At 38.3% G+C, this 19,241-nt stretch overlaps 1 protein-coding gene across 4 annotated transcripts; it reads left to right on the forward strand.

The window, feature by feature from the left end:
- Positions 1-4,332: 4,332 nt before the first annotated feature.
- Positions 4,333-17,698, forward strand: trim101 (tripartite motif containing 101). 4 transcript variants are annotated; one of them, XM_034235101.1, is made up of 13 exons: positions 4,333-4,462; positions 4,880-5,144; positions 7,118-7,327; positions 10,372-10,553; positions 11,030-11,210; positions 11,760-11,855; positions 12,182-12,259; positions 12,566-12,721; positions 12,975-12,997; positions 13,197-13,321; positions 14,662-15,014; positions 15,477-15,605; positions 16,826-17,698. In XM_034235101.1, exons 2-12 carry the CDS (start codon positions 5,133-5,135, stop codon positions 15,561-15,563), a joined length of 1,503 nt encoding a protein of 500 aa, XP_034090992.1. In that variant the 5' UTR covers positions 4,333-4,462; positions 4,880-5,132; the 3' UTR covers positions 15,564-15,605; positions 16,826-17,698. The 4 variants fall into 4 exon arrangements, with proteins under 4 accessions (XP_034090992.1, XP_034090993.1, XP_034090991.1 ...); XM_034235102.1 differs by having other exon boundaries at positions 4,355-4,682; XM_034235100.1 differs by having other exon boundaries at positions 4,355-5,144.
- The last annotated feature ends 1,543 nt before the right edge of the window (positions 17,699-19,241 follow it).

The following is a 19,241-nucleotide window of genomic DNA, read 5'->3' on the forward strand; positions in this document are numbered from 1 at the left end:
CGTTAAATAATCAGTTGCAGTCATTTCTTATGGCTCTATCTGCAGAGTCATTTGTTATGGCTCTATCTGCAGAGTCATTTGTTATGGCTCTATCTGCAGAGTCATTTGTTATGGCTCTATCTGCAGAGTCATTTGTTATGGCTCTATCTGCAGAGTCATTTCTTATGGCTCTATCTGCAGTCATTTCTTATGGCTCTATCTGCAGAGTCATTTCTTATGGCTCTATCTGCAGAGTCATTTCTTATGGCTCTATCTGCAGAGTCATTTCTTATGGCTCTATCTGCAGACTCATTTCTTATGGCTCTATCTGCAGACTCATTTCTTATGGCTCTATCTGCAGACTCATTTCTTATGGCTCTATCTGCAGACTCATTTCTTATGGCTCTATCTGCAGAGTCATTTCTTATGGCTCTATCTGCAGAGTCATTTCTTATGGCTCTATCTGCGGAGTCATTTCTTATGGCTCTATCTGCGGAGTCATTTCTTATGGCTCTATCTGCAGAGTCATTTCTTATGGCTCTATCTGCAGAGTCATTTCTTATGGCTCTATCTGCAGAGTCATTTCTTATGGCTCTATCTGCGGAGTCATTTCTTATGATTACATTTTTCCACAGGCCAACAACAGCTTAAAAAAACCAGAAAAAACAAACATGCCCTGTTGTCGCAAGAAAGAAAGTGCAGAAGGAAACATCCATGTAAACTCAGTTTGCTGCTCTGTGATGCTAGTTGCAGGTTCATCGATGTTTGGGCTCTGAGCTGAGGAGACCCTCAGGATGGAGTGAAGGTGTGTGTGCAATATACCGGCGGGCCAGATCTAATAGTAATTTAAAATTATCCTGCGGGCCGAAATTAAATCCACCAAGGGCCTGATTTGGCCCCCGGGCCTTGAGTTTGACACGTGTCCTAGAGGATACACTGGAAATGAATACTGGTGCACGTTAATGGTGTGTTTCTTTACAGTACAACCTGGGTCTTTTTAAAAGTCTAAACAAGTATTCCAGTAATAATGTAATCCTTCTATGTTTTGAAAGAATATCAGTTTCCCTGTAGTAGCGGAAATAAGTCACAATGTTTTTACTATTTCTACTATTGTTAATACTCTATTGTAGATTCACTGTCATTTGATCCTCCTCCTTCCTCCTCTTGTTCTCTTCCAACGTATTTGATGTCTTAATCTTGATCCCTGTTTCACATTGAGAGCGGTGTGTGTGCTGTGAGAGCCATGGCAGAGTCCAGTGTTATTATTAGACATTACAAAACATTACCATACATTAGTGACCTCTCGGTGTCACCCGGGAAACACACACACACACACTGATTGAGCCCCTTTTGTTTTTAGTTTCCAATTTGTTTTGTGAGAAAGTAAAAATGCTGTACATGTCGTGTAAAGTGTATGTTTAGATTTAACGTCACTGTATTTCTTTGAATTGGTTCAGAGATTTGAACACCTTTTGTCTCTCCGTCAATTTGTCTCTGTAGAATTGCTTTTCATCGTTTTTGTTTTTCTTATTTATGTCATCAATGAAGGGAGGATAACGATATTCAAAGTCTTATTTGTTCGTCTGGCATCCCTTTTAGTAGATTATAAAAACCCTCATAGCAACTAAAGAGCAGTTTACAAAATACAGACAGATTTATTTAGGGTTTCATTTTTCAGAATAACACTTTTTTTTGTAGTACGTTTTTATTTGTCGCACACGAGTAGCACTCCAGCTCTTCTATAATAGAACACACAGGAACGTTGTGATCGTTTGTGTCAACAGCTTGTGATTGAACCAGCCAGGCTATTTATTCACTCTTTTATTACTCAATCAAACACTTTGTTCGTTATGTATTTATACATATCATGAGAAAGTGCAATATTAGCTAAATATGCCGCTTCTTTAATTGTCCTACTCTTCCAATTTCAAATCTCAAGGTTGTTTCAGGTTCATTAATATGAAACAAGTATTGATCATTTCATGAAACAGCCCAGTGAGAGGGCACTAGAATGAAGCTAAATCAAGGTAAAAGTGTACAAATCACAGTTAATAGAATATGCATTTTGTTCAAATCATGCCTGTTATGATTAGTATTTCTTTTAAGTTTGTCTTCCAGTTTTACATTAAGACTACTGGTCAAATTGGGGAATATAAATATAGTTGATGAGCTTTCAGGGTTTTATTGAACCCTGCAGATGCTCCTTTTTAATCAAATGTCTCTGAACTTTAATGGTTTTGTTCTTCATATCATGTGACACACTGATAAACCCAGAAAATCCCTCCTCTCTGTTTCTCATGATCTCTCTAACGACCAAACAGTGTGAGTGAGTTAAACCTGGAGTCAAAGTAACTTCCATTGTTAGATCTAAATCAATAACATAAATAACAATAACTGATGTAAGTGTAAATGTAGCGACGAGATGATAATTATATCGAAGCACTGTTTTATTTATTTTATTTTCTTATGTTTTTAATCATTGATTAGCTGGTGTGTCGAGGGGATGTATAGAATTTTAGATGTGATACATTTTGACAATGAAGTGGCAAAATGGCAGACCTGCTGTATATACACGCAGTGGCACAGTACATAGAGACATTAGAGGTGTTCTGTTTTAGCATGGACTGATGATGTTGTTGCGTCTGTCAGGCAGCCGTGTGGGTAAATGAAATGTCTGATGTACTGATGTAAAATAAATGTTTCTGTTGCTTCGGAGCCTCTTCCCTTATTGTGAGTTTCTTTGATTAAAAACGTGGAAAGTTGAAATGAGAGGAGGAATGCAGTGGTCCGGTAAGCCCACTTGTTTCCAAATCCCGGAGCAAATAAAACATTACATGTCACCTGTTAGACGCTTTTATCCAAAGCGACTTACACACACTCAGTACTGTGGACAATCCCCACAGGAACAATTTGGGGTGAAGTGTCTTGCCCAGGGACACATCGACATGCTGACTGCAGTGGGACTCGAACTTGCTATCCTCTGATTCGAAGATCAGCACACTAACCCACTGAGCCACAGCCTTCCCTACACTAACACTGCCTTAGACCTGTTTACATATTTTGATTTGGACATGTAGTGTAACTTCTCTTTATAAAATGTGATCTAGTGTAGGCAGAAGTTGCATACTCATTCAAACTGCCAATCATTTGGTCATATTAAGTCAATCAAATCAAGTTTTATTTATAAAGCACATTTAAAAGCGATTTTAGGTCGAGCCAAAGTGCTGTACATGTAATATAAACACATTAATACAATCACAATAAAAGACAATAAATTACAACAGATATATAAAAAACACAAAAACGTTCTGACTAAAAGGCCAGGGAGAAGAAGTGTGTCTTTAGTGAGGATTTAAAAATCCTTTAAAATATATATTATAAATATAAATAAAACTTGAAGTATTTTATTATAATCAGCATAAAAAATAAACATAAGTGATATTTATTTACATGTGAAGTTGAATGTAAACAGGTTTGATGTTATAATGAATGTACCCCAAAGCATGAAAAACAAGAAAACAAATGGGACAAGACCACTGCCCTGTGGAACACCATGACGTCTGACTTTTTAAGTTGATGAAGTTATAATGCTACTAATCATTAAAAGGTAAAGTTTATCTGAAACAAAATTCCTAACTACCGAGTAACCAACGAGACATTTTAAAAAATAACAAAGTGTGCAAAAACAAGCTGTCCTGATGCTAAAGAACAATGTGAGAATAATAGTGCAAAGATACGCTTTACACAAATTATAATGAAAAGTGTGTTAAATGTGCATAAAACTACATAAACCTTTTTTATAGAACATTTAAATAAATGGGTATTTAATGTTGAAAAAAATGCTGAATAATGGTGTCAAGATAAACTTCTACCTAAAAAGCCAAACCAAACACTTTAATTGCTTTCTTTGAAAAGGCTGTAGGATATATATGTTTATAATGTGCATGGAAACATGATGACAGCTTGATATCCAAGTTGAATGGCTTTTCTTCAGTGGTCACATTAGATTACAGCAATAAAAGTGTCTCAAGTGTTAATTATTAGAAGATATTAAAAGGCTACAGTTAGCACCTCGAAGAGCACATGTGAGTGAGTGTAACAGTAGAAAGAGCATAGCCTGGCATGGTCTTAATCTGTCTCCACATACCAGCCACTGCGTGATATGGTGTGTGTGTGTGTGTGTGTGTGTGTGTGTGTGTGTGTGTGTGTGTGTGTGTGTGTGTGTGTGTGTGTGTGTGTGTGTGTGTGTGTGTGTGTGTGTGTGTGTGTGTGTGTGTGTGTGTGTGTGTGTGTGTGTGTGTGAGAAACCTGATGCCCACCCCCCAACTCAATTCAGTTTGGGGGGGTGTGTTTCTCTCACTCAGGATGACTTTGCTGCAGATGGTGAGGAATCTGCCAACACACAAACACAGCAGGCGCTTCTTGTGTGAAAAAAGAGGAATGGAGTGAGCAAGAGGAAGAAGAGGAACTGGAGGGTGAAAAGGTAGAGACACTCTGTCCTCTCCCGGCAGATTTGGTATCAACACTCAACTATCGACTTTCTCTCCTTGGATAGGAACTTTTTTCTTGAACTGATTTACCTCGATGTGACTTCTTGATCTCAACTTTCAAATGTGTTTTCAGTGTCGACATCTGTGTATTTTTCTCGCTATTCAGCTGGACAACAAAGATTGCTCAAACTGTTTCCCTGACACCCTGACTAAGTGAGGAGGGTATTTCCAGAATCTGAGACGGTGTTGCTGTCTTTGGTCTCTACGGTCAACAGCTTCATGCAAAACTTACACAACATCTTAAGTCATTTAAATCCTGAGGAATTAAATGCAGTATCTTTTGTAAAGCTATTTGAAAAATATCATTATTAGGCCTACTAGCATTGATAATTGTTGATTTTCTTCATTAGAAACATCTGAAGATCAGCCGGCTCTCCCCTGGAGGACTCCTTGGTTGTTGGTGCTTTACTCAAAGTTCCATAATTGGATTTCTGGAAAACAACAGAGAACTGGATTTATTGAGAAACAAATGGATTTTCAAACAACTTGGACAAGCAGAAAGACCAGATCTGAAGAATGAACATCAACTGCCTCCAACTCTTTAATGACTCTTTAATTGCAAACTAAGCGCCAACAGACCAAACACACAACGCTTATCAGCAGATGGAGAGGAAGGTGAGTAACCATTTTTTCCAGCTTTTAACTCATATAATGTTTTGGTTTCGTTTTTTATGAAGGTGTCCTGTGTGGGTTTGTTGTCATGTATGTTCCTTATAGTCTATGGTTTCTTCCCCTGTAGAGTTGTGTGTTGCCTATCTGTGATATTGCATTTCTCATGGTTTTGCTCATTAACGTCAAAGCATTTTTCAGAACGTTTTTAACAAGTCCATATTTAGATTGCTGTTTACTTTTACTTGAAATCTATTTAAAGTCAGGGCACTGTATTTCTTAATTAATGTTAACACTTATCAAACTAAGGTCATCTATCAAAGTGAACATTTAGTGCAGTTTGTTTTATCAACATAACTTTAGTTATTAAAATAATAATTAACAAACACTTATATTAAATGCAAAACTGACCGTCCACTACAGATCATTACAGACACATGCAGACAGACTTTATTGTACTTTTTCGAATATAAAATTATGCAGCAGTCATCTAAAATATTGCCGTTTTATAGAATAGGAAAACCATAAAACATGGAGCTATATCATGTTAACTGTAAAAATCATATAGCTTTCATGAATAGTTACAACAGAAGATTTGAATATACCTTAACCCTTATGTTGTGTTCGGGTCTCCCGTGACCCGTTTCAAGTTAAAATTATACAACTACGCTCTAGTTTTTTTTATCGGAACAAGGCTTCATGATATCCTCCACAGCAGATATAAACACTACAAAACAGATTTTGACCATTTCAGCCAAGTCTGAGGGTCTCTAAACAAAATTGTGTATAATTTGGTGTTCGGGTCTGGGGAGACCCGGCTGAATTGTTGTGGGTGACTCGGGGTCAAATTTGGCCCAATCAAGATTCATCTTTGACTTTAGACCGCTTTAGACACCCCACTCCCTTCATCCACTGTAACAATAATTTTTCGCAACATGCACCTGGTCTCCCCTCCCCCCACGGGAACTCGGCCTTTCTCAAAGAATATGTACACTAACACTTGAACCTGAACACACACATGCACGTGTGCAATATGTGGTGTAATCTAATGTGTTTTCAAATCAAATCAAATCAAGTTTTATTTATATAGCACATTTTGGGCCATAACATAAAATTACAACAGCATTGTACGGTTATGAATGCATAATAAGTTAGTTATGATGTAGTTAAACAATATTGGATGATAGTCATTATTTTGGAGTGTTTTGGACTGAAATAAATCATGGGTCAAAATTGACCCGCGAACACCATGACTGGTAACAGCTTTTGAACACAACACAAGGGTTAAGGGATAACAAAAAGGGAAACAGGACTTTAAGGGTAAGTGAACATGAACAATCTGAATACACTAACTTGAAGTATGTTTTTCAAACTAGCGAGCCGTGACTCAAGTGTATGCAGTTTATAACTATTGGTCTAAAATGTGCAAAATCACAATGCCTGCTGTTTGCTATCCTGGCTCGGATAAAATCATTGAAAGTGCTTCTAATTGATCGGAGGGCTGGTTTCCACTGTAGCATGGCCACTAAAATATAACAAACAAATATAAAAAAAAAAAAAACCCTCTTATTTGTATTCAATTAATGAGGATATTATTGATGAAAACCGGATTATTTCTCAAAATGTACAGTATGTTACAGTAATAATCCTTAATATCCACGGCTATTTGAATGTATAATAATAAAGCTTTATTTATATAGCAGTTTTCATACGACTCATGCAGCTCAAAGTGCTTTACAAAATGACACATCACAAGTTCAATGACATTTCCGTGCATGCAGCAAACTATAACATGTTATCAGGTTAATAGACACAAGGAAGTAAAATGTATGATAATACAAATAAAATAAATGATGGTTTCTCTCTGACAGATAAGACACAAGACAACTGAGTCGATGCATCAATATAAAATATAAATAATGTATCCCTCACAAACACATTTGGCTGATCAGTGTGTTTATTGAATCATTTCTGAACAGGAGGAGGTGAAGTGTGGCGGAGCGGCCATGTCGCTGCCGGGGGAGCTGGGCTGCCTGCAGGGTGGGGGGGGAGCCGAGGGCGAGATGGGGCTGTCCTCCCTGGAGAAACAGCTGATCTGCCCCATCTGTCTGCAGCTTTTCAGCAAACCCGTGGTGATCCTGCCCTGCCAGCACAACCTCTGCAGGAAGTGTGCCAACGAGCTGTACCAGGTCAGTGACACGGGGGGGGGGGGGGGGGGGGGGGGGGGGGGCACTGCTGATGTGTACTGTGGTGTAAGGAGTACTTATAGAAAGGGGCCCTATAATGCTCATTTTCAGGTTCATAATTGTATTGTGTGCCTCTACTGTGACATGTCCCCATGCGAGAGATGGAGACTGTACATATAAAGCTGGATCACACTTGTCTTTCGTCACACACTTTTTATACCATGTGTGTAAGTGGGTGCAGTGGATTATCACTTTCTAAATTAAGATGTGTGGATGGTTTTGACTCCTTTGTTCTTGTACTTGAAAATCACCTGCTGAGAGCTATATTTACTGCTACTGTTCAGTGTGTGTGTCTGTTTCACATGTTTGATTCCAAATATTAGTTCATAAGTTCTCTTGTCCCACTTAACACTGCTTTAGTGGTATGCAACTAATCATTTATTGCCGTAAAAATGTTTGAAGTTCATTAGTCAGCTACATCTCAGAACAAAGATATTGTTTATTTTTACCCAACATAATTTAACTGACAGCTGTAGTTACTTTGCAGTAAGAATTGCCTCACAAAAAACACTAAGCTTATAAATCCTCAGATCATCATGAATGTCTGTAGAAAATGTCAGAGCAATCCATCCAATATGTGTTGAGATGTTTCAGTGTGAACCAACGTATTGGACTGAGAGATGCTATACATAGAGCTACACAGCTAGCATGAACAAAACAAGAGCCTGTCTTTAACTATAGTCTAAAGAAATATGACTTTTCTTCCTGTACTACAAGAGACACATTTGAGTGGACTTTAAATGAACTCAGTTTCTAAGAATAAAGATACAGATTTAGTTTTTCTTCTGTAGTTTTATTATTTCCAAACCTGATGAGCACACACATTTTGTTCCAGTAATATGTTTCCATCCAGCAGAGCTCACATGCACGGCTACACACACTTTACAAATGTGGAGTTCATGTTCACTTGGGGGTTTGTGTGGGTTTATGTATAAGTGGCATGTGAGATGGAAATCTAATAGACTTTACTTTAACTGCCGTGCTCATGTTCATGACATTTGATGCCAAGAAGGCTGTCCTGAAGAACACACACACACACACACACACACACACACACACACACACACACACACACACACACACACACACACACACACACACACACACACACACACACACACACAAGAAATAAGCCATACAAATAAGATATTAAGAGAAAATAAAATATAGGAAAAGTACTACCATAGTTAAGAAACATAAATATAGAATACAAAAATAACTAAAAACACAACCAAAATACTTAGACATAAACAAATATGTATACTATAACTGTACCAGTGAGAACAAATAAATGTTGTTGGTCTAATAGCATTTGACGGTTTTAAATGTTTTTGCTGGATAATCTTTGTAAATTCAGAAACATTTAATGTAATCTGTGAAAGATATCGTTTTGCCAGGATGCTTCAAAAATGTGTTGTTGTTCAAATCTTTTCCATATACAATACTCTGTTGTAATACTCATTTTAGCAACAGTAGGCTGATGCGCAAGACTACCCCATGTTCTCAATAGGACTTAAATAATCTATGTTTTCTTTACATGAGTACTACAATAACCACAGATGTCATTTATAATAATGACAAAAACGTGCAGGACATAAAAAAAGAAAAGTTGTACTTTATTGTCTCTGAGGGGACATTTTTTTTTCAAATCTGCTAGACATAGTGCAACCTATGAGTGCAACCAACATGAAACAATACAGACACCCTGAATGCAGAAACCTTGATGAAATGTTGGCATTTTCAGAGACATGGTAGATATATTTAATGTGTAGAGACGAGAACTTTGTAACACAGATTAACGAGGTGAAAAGTGCATCATATAGCAGAATATTTTGAGCAGGATGTATTCTCGTTTTCTTTGACTGTCAAATCGTGTGACTGTTGACACAGCTGATATAAATCCTAACATGATAAAGCTTCTCTCTCTCTCTCTCTCTGATTGTCTCCCCCCCTGATTGTCCCCCCCCCCCCGCTGATCCCTGGTCAGGCAGCAGCAGCTGAAGCTTATTACCGGGAACTATTTCAGGATCCTCGTCCTCTAACCTTCCCGCCGTCTCTCTGTCACTTTCTACACATACATCTGTCCTCCCCTAACTCTCAATTCTCTAAATCTTTTTTCCGCTTCTGCTCGGTTTTCTCTTGTGATCTCTCATTATGTTACTATCTTTAACCACTGCACTTCCCATTCATACTACTGTATCTGTCTAAAGTTAACTTACTAAAGTAAACTAAAACATTTAGCTGAAAGACAATATCTTAAACTTTTGTCACTTGAAATCATGCTAACTACTGCTGGAGTAAGTAGTAGTAAATACATTATTGAATTTGAAGTGCCTCATGTTTGTAGCGATTGAGAAAAAGTCTTGCAATTAGTTTTATTTGATTTGACTTATTTGTCAAACTACAGAAATATGATTTGAACTGCTTTGAGAATAAGATCCCATCAGAGGAGGACGACATCACGTCAGCTAGCTCACTGAAGTTACTGTAAAGTACCTGACCATTGGGGAACTAGCTAGCCACAGCTTCATATTGTTTATCTTGGTTTGATTACACATTATAAAAGTATTTTTATAAATGGGACCTATTTTGCCCTAAGTGTTACTCTAGGCCTGGTTTAATATCTAACTCAGTTGTATTAAATATGTAGTTAAGGGCTGGAAAAGGTTTAAGGAAACTGATTATAAACTATAGAGTGAACATTATTCTGTGTATGTCTGTGTGTGTCTGGTCTTGTTTTACCCAGTTACCTGTCCTAAACTAACTTTGACTTCATCCAGACATTTGGAAGACTTTACTCCCTTGTTGACCCCGACTGATATTAACATTGTTGCTAACTATCGAATACCAGCAAGCAGCTGTGTTGTAAGACAGCAAACTTCCAACTGTTGGGTGTTGACAGTCAGCAATGGAGGATTAAAGAGAGCTGAACAGTCCTTTCTTCAAATAAATAATGACATCATTAAATATAACTTCTTTCTGTACAGCCCTCCCTCTTCAGCGCTCGTACCACCATGCAGGTGAGCAGCGGGCGTTTCCGCTGTCCCTCCTGCTCACAGGAAGTGATTCTGGATCGGCACGGGGTCTACGGCCTGCAGAGGAACCTGCTGGTGGAGAACATCATCGACGTCTACAAACAGGAACTCAGCAACAACAGCAAGGCCACAAGGTGAAGAGAGACAAGAATCATGATGTAAAATACACTTCCATGCACAGTGAAGGTCATTCTGAAGTGTGATAGGTTACAGATTACTAGTTACCTTGTTGTAACGTAATACATCATTTCATTATTTAAAGATTTGAAATTCCACTTGTAGGTACCAGCTCGAAACGCTGATACTGTCACATCTTAAAATTCACCAATAAAGCTTATATTGCCAAAGGATCTAATGTCGACAAAAGCAACAAACTTCTATTTATAAATGAGCAGAATTGACATGTTTTCTTGACAAGGAAACCAATATAGTTCCCTTGAACACAAAGACACTCATCCCTTATCCCCTTAATGTGGCAAGAAATGTGTAAAAATACAAGAATCCTATATAATAGGATTATCCCAGCACTCATGCTAGTTATTGATTACTATGCAGTATAATAATAATTGTTCAATAGTAAACATCTCTCTGTCTCTCTCTGTCTCTGCAGCCCCCTCCCCCCTCCTCCCCTGGCTCCTTCTGATCATGTGACCTGTTCGGACCATGAGGGGGAGAAGGTGAACATCTTCTGTCTCACCTGTCAGGTTCCCACCTGCTCGCTGTGTAAAGTGTTCGGGGCTCATCAGGCCTGTCAGGTGGCTCCTCTCTCTGACGTCTGCCAGCAGCAGAAGGTATCAGATACTCTAAATAATGTACTTCTAAAAAACCTTTAAACTAATATAATTTGGGTTGTTTTTTTTGGGTCATTGTCTCTTTTGTTCTGTGGTTTTTGCTATGGTTGTTTTAAGTGTAATCAGGCATTGTATCATTTTTTTAATTTTATTTTTTGATATTTGATATACTTTATTAATCCCCGTGGGGAAATTGTTTCTCTGCATTTGACCCATCCTGTGTTAGGAGCAGTGTGCTGCCATTTTGAACGGCACCCGGGGAGAAGTGTAGGGAACGGTACCTTGCTCAGGGACACCGCGGTAGCACTTGGTCTTGCCGGGACTTGAACTGGTGACCTTCCAGTTGCCAAGCCAAGTCCCTATCGACTTCGCCACCACCGCCCCATCATCTTGTGTCTTTTGAGAATAAAAGGGAAAAGGCAAAACATAGTTAAAGTCCTAGGACCAGGTTAATTACAGATGTATTGGTTGATTATATAACTTAAGGCTGTAAATACCTCCTCATCATAAGTCTTAATAACATCTCTTTTACTTGCTTCTGTTTCCCAGGATGATCTGAGTGAAGCGGTCAGTTCTCTGGTGGCCTTCAGCGACAAAGTCCAGGCTTTAATCAATACGCTGGAAGAGACCTGCAGGATCATAGAGGTGTGTGTGTGTGTGTGTGTGTGTGTGTGTGTGTGTGTGTGTGTGTGTGTGTGTGTGTGTGTGTGTGTGTGTGTGTTACCAATTTGTGTGTTCACAATGTGTAAAAAGTTTGTATTTATGTTTTACTTAGTCACACAAGATTAATCCGCTGCTGAAAATAGTCCCCAACAAACAGAGCATTTGTTGGGGACTATTTTCTCTTCAAAAGTGTTGTTTCTACGTGTGGAGCTAACCCATGCTGTCTGCCTGTCTGTGGTAACAATAACACTGTAAAAGTAAATGAATATGCTGAAACTCTCATTTGACTTTGTTTACTCTCTCTGCAGGAGAATAGTAAGGCTCAGAAACAGAGTGTGTGTGAGAAGTTCAACCGAGTGAATTCAATCCTGGAGGAGAGACGAAAGGTCAGTTTTTCTTCTTCTCTTATTGTTTATTAATTAATGTCTGTAGTGGCCCTGATAAACAGTGATTGAATTTAACTGTATTTAAGTACAATGTTGACATTTTTCTTCCACAACTGCTGATAAACCCCATTTATAGACATACTTAGCTCTAGAACTTGCAGTACATTATAAAAAATGCAGTACATTATAAACATTCAAAATGTCAATACGTTTTGTAGGCACAAATGTTATGTAATGTCAGCAAGTAGCAGCAGTAATAGTGCTTGCAGTTGTATATTGTTGTCTTCATCTTTGTCATCATTGCAGGTGATGATGCAGCGAATCAGCTCGGAGCAGGAAGAGAAAACAGGCCACGCCCAGGCACTGATGCGTTGCTATGGAGACAGCGTGGAGGCCAACAGCAAACTGATGGAGAGAGCAACGAGCAGCATGGAGGAGCCCGACATGGCCGCCTTCGTTAAGGTGTGTGTGTGTGTGTGTGTGTGTGTGTGTGTGTGTGTGTGTGTGTGTGTGTGTGTGTGTGTGTGTGTGTGTGTGTGTGTGTGTATTATCAATAAGATAATGAGTTGAAATGTAATTTTTCTCCCTCCCTTTGCTTCTCCCTGTATTGTGTTTTGTACGGTCTACGTGTCTAGTCGAAAGAAATGTAAATAAAAACCTAATTGCCATTCAAAAGTTTGTTTTTTATTCTGTTTTTCTTGAATCTTCCCTCCAGAATTCAAGAGAGCTGATCACACAGTGAGTATTACAATTGTGTTGTGTTCCCATGATGTATTTTGACATTTTCTGTACCAAACATAATCATTTCTTAAATGTAGTCTACCCTCATTTGTGTGGCCGACATTCCTTCCATTTCCAACAAAATGCAGTTACAGTCTCACTTTGCTACGTAGACATCCTTTAAATGTTCTCCTCCGTTCCCCCTCTACCTCCGCAGAGTGATAACAGCGAGCAGCTCCTGTCCGTCAGAGAAACCGAAAGCAGGTTTTGAGAGTTTGAGTCACTACACATTCAACTTCAGTCGACAGGAGCGAGCTTTGAAGAGCATCGACTTCTTCAAAGGTGAGAAGAGAGACTGGAAGACACTTTGAAACGTTATCTTTAAAAACGCCTGTATGTTGCACAGGACACATTGCAGCTGCACCAACACCTTTCTGTCCACTTTAATTCTACATCTGCAGCTTACATTTCTGTAAAAACACAAGATCTGAAATATGGAAACAAATGTGTTAACATAGCAACCTTTTATATTATAAAAAAAATTATGAACCCATTAATTGACAATGTGATGATATCTGTTATATCCCTTTGTGTGCTGTTTGCTCTTTTGCTCCCTAAATGCGCTTAATATATGTTCGCAAGATCCGTCATTTCATTTAAATAAACCTCATTAAACACAATTACATTTCTTAAGATGATAACCAAATGTTCTGTGTGCTTGTGACGGCTGCACTGAGCGGCAGTCAGACTGGGTGCACTATAAACTCAGTAACTTGATCTGCGGAGTTTTTTCATGTGAGGTCTATGGGTCTGCTCCAAAAATAGTTGGTTGCTGCAGGAGGGAAAGAGAGAATGAGTTACATCTCTCAAACCCCACTGCAGTCAGCATGTCGTTGTGTCCCTGGGCAAGACACTTCATAATAATAATAACAATAATAATAATAATAAATCGTATTTCTATAGCGCTTTTCTTGAACCCAAAGACGCTTTACATTTTGAGGGAGGGGAGACAAACAAGGACAGGCAACAACAAAAAAAACTTCACTTCCTGTGGGGATTGCCCACAGTATTGAGTATGTAAGTCACTTTGGATAAAAGCGTCTAACAAGTGACATGTAATGTAATGTAATGTAAAATACCACACTACTAATACCAGACTGTTTTTAAAAAGTAAAATGCCTGCATTTAAAACCTTACTTAAGTAAAAGTATGTAAGTGTTATCAGCAAAACGTATTTAAAAGTATGAAAAGTGAAAGTATAGTCACCCCTGTGATCTCCTGTTTTACTATAATTGTTGTTGTTGTTTGTATTAATTCATCAACAATTGTATACTGTAGCTGTCCTGTCAGAACTACATATCTCTTAAAAAAGCCAACTTTTGATGCAAAAAACAGCCCTGTGTTGTTTTGTGAGGAAGCATTATCACGCTTACATAATTATGTTAATGATGTGCTTTTAGCTGCACTAACACATGCAGTAATATTATACGATTTTAACCTTAAATATATAACATTTTCTAATATTAGTTATCGCTGTAACCTGGTAGAGATAATGTATTGTAATATATGGAGTTTATAGATAAAGAACAATAATATTTATTATCCAATTCAATCTTAATTAAACAAGACTTTTACATGTCCAAACACCCATTCAGTCTCAGCAGCTTGTGTTGTTCTTGCAGTTGTGGAAGACGTTCCTGAAGAACCCAAAGTAGAACCAGAACCAGAGCTCATTGTGCAGAAAGTGGAACCAAAGCACCATCAGGAAACCTCCACCAACAGCCCGCAGTCGGTTTTAAAACCAGTTGAAGAGCCGATCGCAGCACCTACCCCCCCTCCAGAGGAAGCAGGTCTGCTCAGGGGCTTTGAGGAGCCTGAGGGGGGGGTCCTGCAGACGGAGACCCGCGACCCGGGAGTAAATGACGCAGGATGGGGTCTGATGAAGGACCAAACTGAGGAGGAGAAAGAGGAGGCTCCTCATCCCGTTAAGGAGGCACACATCTGTGAAGAGCCGGAGGGGATGAGCATGCTACAGGTAACATATCACACCTGCTGTCAAGAAACTACAACATACTTGTATTAAAGTGTAAACCATCTTAGTTCTTTTGTAAATCTAAAAGGTGTTATTGTTTTATACAGACCATGCAGCTCGAGTTAATGTTATAGTCAATGTTCATTTGTAAGTGATAAAAATGTTTTGTTTGAGATGTCAAGTGTTGATTGAAAATGTGTTTATACCCTCTAAATAAAGTAAAAGAGTTAGCTCGAATAAATGAAAAGTACCTTGAATTTGTACTTAAATACTTCAGTGTACCTCGTTTCATTGCACCGCTGGATACAGTTATTTCCTTCCTTCTTTTTCTCCACTTTAAAGTATTTCTGGTGCAGCATCATCTCTCTCTGTTCTCGAGTCACTACTGTTTCTACCTGCATTCTATCTCTCATCTCTTTACTTTCCATCTTCATCCATCTCACCCATCTCTCCGTCTCCCTGCAGGCGGTCACTCTGCTCTTCTACCTGCTGGCCTTCCTGGTCATCCTGCAGAGGGTTTGGGCTTACATCGGCTTCTTCATCTGCACATAACACCAGCAGGAGAACATCCACCCTCACTGCTGCTCAGCTCAGGTACAATCCTCCTGGCTTTTATTATGAAAAAAGTATTTAAAAAAAAAAATATGCTGGCATGTAAATGATGCAGATTAAGACTATTCTTAATCATTTCTAGTAAAATATTTCTCCAATGAAAATATATAATGTTACACTTCAAAAACATAAATTTCATCCACAACTTCCTCTAAAACACTACCACTAAACTGCTCTTACTATAAATCTATTTCATACTTTCTAATTATATTACAAGAAGAACAAGGACATAGAAGAAGTATTGAAGTATTGGTATTGATGTCCCAGCCATAATAATGTATAGAAAAATGATACATAGCAGTAAAACATAATTAACGCATCGTCATTTGAACTTATCACATGTACTGTACCCTGTAATCATTTCAATTCGTTTTTTTTGTTTTTGCAAATTGATTTCTAAGTATTTCTCAAGCAAAAAGCTGTTACACACCCTAACTAACATCTTAATCACTAACATCTTAATCCTCCCTGATGGCTCCCACAGGATTGTAGCTGACATCCTCGTGGATTCATCTTCTTATTACAGACACATGCATTTCCAAACATTTGGACTACCTATGTTGTAAAATGTATTATCTCTTGGATTTACACACGGCATCTATTGCACGTCTGTCCGTCCTGGGAGAGGGATCCCTCCTCTGTTGCTCTCCCTGAGGTTTCTCCCATGTTCCCCTTAAACTGTGGGGTTTTCTCTGGAAGTTTTTCCTTGTACGATGTGAGGGTCTGAGGACAGAGGGTGTCGTTTTTCTCATACTGATATCCTGAACAATCTGTGCTGTTGTATTTGCTGTAAAGTGTCTCTACTGTAGGCTATTTTTATTATATGTACAGCACTTTGTCTCGACCAAAAATTGTTTATAAATGTGCTATATAAATAAAACTTGATTTGATTTGATTTGATTTAATCACTAACATCTTGTACTATTCTGCTGTACTTACATAGTTGTTTCATTGATACCCAGTTTATACTAAAGACAGTGTTCTTTCGCCTCTGCTGGCACCTTGTGGTAGAACTGTGTACTTATAGTTAAGATTGTTAACTAAAACAACATTATAACATAATACAGGAGTATTTGTACAGTGTGGTTTGAATACTTTTGAATCAAGAACTTGAATACTTACTCCACCACTGTTGTTCACCACAAGTATCTCTGAGTCTTAGATATTCATATAAAACCATCTGTTGTCCCTCTTTGCTCCAGATGGAGACGGAGACAGGAAGTCCTGCTCACACCGGTCCTCCTCTTCCTCCTCTTTCACCCTCAGCGAGGCTCCTCGTCGACCCAGCTTCAGCTTCTCGTGGCTGAAGACCCTCCACAAGAAGAATGAGAGGAGAGAGAGAAGCTTTTTAGAGGAGAGGTTGTGCTGAGGAAAGAAAGAAAGAAGGAAGGATGCACTCCGGAGTCAGATTCATCAGCTCAGTGGTGCCCTAAGACTGAACGCATATTGTACTTGGATAACACTTCAGAATGAGTGTTAGTTTTTTGAGCAATCTGTTATTTTTAAATATTACTTTAGGTCTGTGGGCCTATAGGGGAAAACACTGACTTGGGTAAACCGATGGAAGAGATAAAGATGTTTCCCTTTCACAACAAAGGTCTTCACAACTTTCAAGATTGTGGTTATATTTATCGTTAGCAGAGGAGTACTAACACTGAAGACAAAATGGTAGTTTAGTATTCATGATGGTATTGTAGTAAAGTAGGGTCACTCAAGTACTGTGTAAGTTGTACAGGTGATGTGTGCCTAAGGTCAGAAATGGGGAGAAGAATAGTTGTTAATGTTAGAAAAACAAATGTTTCAACAGTATGATGGTGAATGTTTTTAAATTAAGTTTAAAGAAGTCCAGTTTGCAGTGCACCACTTAAAGTGCGTGCTTTTGTAGGTCACCTGTCATTCAGTGTGGTTGGTATCCGATTTATTTGCAGCAGGTTTTATGTGTATCTGTGTGTCTGAGCACTTTTTCCTTCAGAGCGTTTGATGTTTTGTAAGCTGGTGTTTTTGCATAATGCAAGACATCGGATGTTTGATTGATAAATGTAAAGATGGAATAAATATTATTTTATTCACGGACACTTGCTCTAATGCACACTTTTTTAATGTATAAATAATTAAACTACAAAACAACAGCAAAGAAGCCTTGTCTTTCAAAGTCCAACAGGAGAAATGTCCCTAACCAAAAATATTTTTGACACCAGCTGTTTCTGTGACGTCATTTGACCATACCGGAAAATAAATACTCAGAACCCCAAATCTGTAAACGGTGAAGAACACAACTTCCGGTTTGGAGGACACGCCTTTAAAATAAAAGCACAAAAACAAAATGAGCTTTTCCGAAGCATCTAAACTTCGTTGCACATTTGAGTTGAATACTTTATTTGAACAGCAGCATCGCTCGCTGAGTTTAAAATGTGTATTTGCTGTCTTTGTCTTAATGAAATCTTAAAAATAATTACTACTAGTTATAATAACAATAAAGCAGGTAATTCACTTTCTTAGAAGATACAAATGTGAATGAAATCAGTGTTTCCCGAAGACCAAGATTGTTTCATTAAATCTATTTGTTGTCCAAATATTAAAGATAGAAAGTGTACTGCCATAGAGGAAGAAAGAAACCAGAAACATCTATAAATAGAAAGATAGATTAGATTGTTTTGATTAATATGTATAATTATTTAATTATCATTGAGAGGTTGGAATCAGATCAGTTTTCTTAAACATTACATTAAAGGTCACCTATCATGCTATTTCTAGGCAATAGCATAGGTCTCAAATATATACAAAAATATTAAAAAATATGTCTATGAAGTGTTTTGCTCAAAATACCAAACAGATCACCCATTCCAGCCGTGCCTCATATCCCTCTATTTCACTTCCTGTTTCAAAAGTGCTGATTTGGGGTATAAAGCTAAAATAATTGATACAAAATAAAAAAGGAGGGGGACGAGCTCATGCGGGAGATTCTACCGGCAGATACTGAGGTGATGAAACTCCATATCATGGATATCAAGGATGTCAAGGATTATTTCTGAAACATTATGGAGCTCAAAGGCTTTCTCTCTTGCCGGTTATACCACAAGGTGAGTTCCTTTTTATTTCCTGCTTCTTCACACACATGCTCTCCAGTACAGGTTAGCTCTGAGTGTTAGCGATGCTAATGTAAACATGCACCGACCATATTACGTCCAAAACAGTCGGGCATTGTTTCTGATAGCAAAGTTTCTGATAGGGCCGTGGGTGTAAAGCCAGCCTACATTTCCGATATTACGTCATATCGGACGCAAATCTGGATCAGCTCCGTTGCAGCCCCGTTTTTAGAGATTTGGGTACGGAGGAAAAAAGAGAGGGTTTTATTTTCTGACTCTGCGTGAGTTCCCCGACACACCGGGGACTCTGGGAGGACATCAAAAAGTGCATTTTACATGATAGGTCCCCTTTAATGTATTTATATTTATCCTTATAGTTGGTGATTCATTTAACATAATCAAAATAATAATTAATGTATTAAAGCGTATATTTCAACCTTCGCAGTTCTACTGTTTTCTATCTTTATAATGCACAAACACTTATCTTATTTCGAAATTCCTCACCGGATGTGCGTGTGCTCCAGCCGTTAGC

This window comes from Gymnodraco acuticeps, unplaced genomic scaffold (assembly GCF_902827175.1).
Source record: "Gymnodraco acuticeps unplaced genomic scaffold, fGymAcu1.1, whole genome shotgun sequence".
Taxonomy (NCBI): domain Eukaryota; kingdom Metazoa; phylum Chordata; class Actinopteri; order Perciformes; family Bathydraconidae; genus Gymnodraco; species Gymnodraco acuticeps.

What these genes read in the sequence shown, in the direction of transcription:
- trim101 (XM_034235101.1), top strand. An exon ending in GTGCCAACGAGCTGTACCAG is followed by an intron (nt 7,328 to 10,371) that starts GTCAGTGACACG and finishes CTTTCTGTACAG; the next exon opens with CCCTCCCTCTTCAGCGCTCG. An exon ending in ACGTCTGCCAGCAGCAGAAG is followed by an intron (nt 11,211 to 11,759) that starts GTATCAGATACT and finishes TCTGTTTCCCAG; the next exon opens with GATGATCTGAGTGAAGCGGT.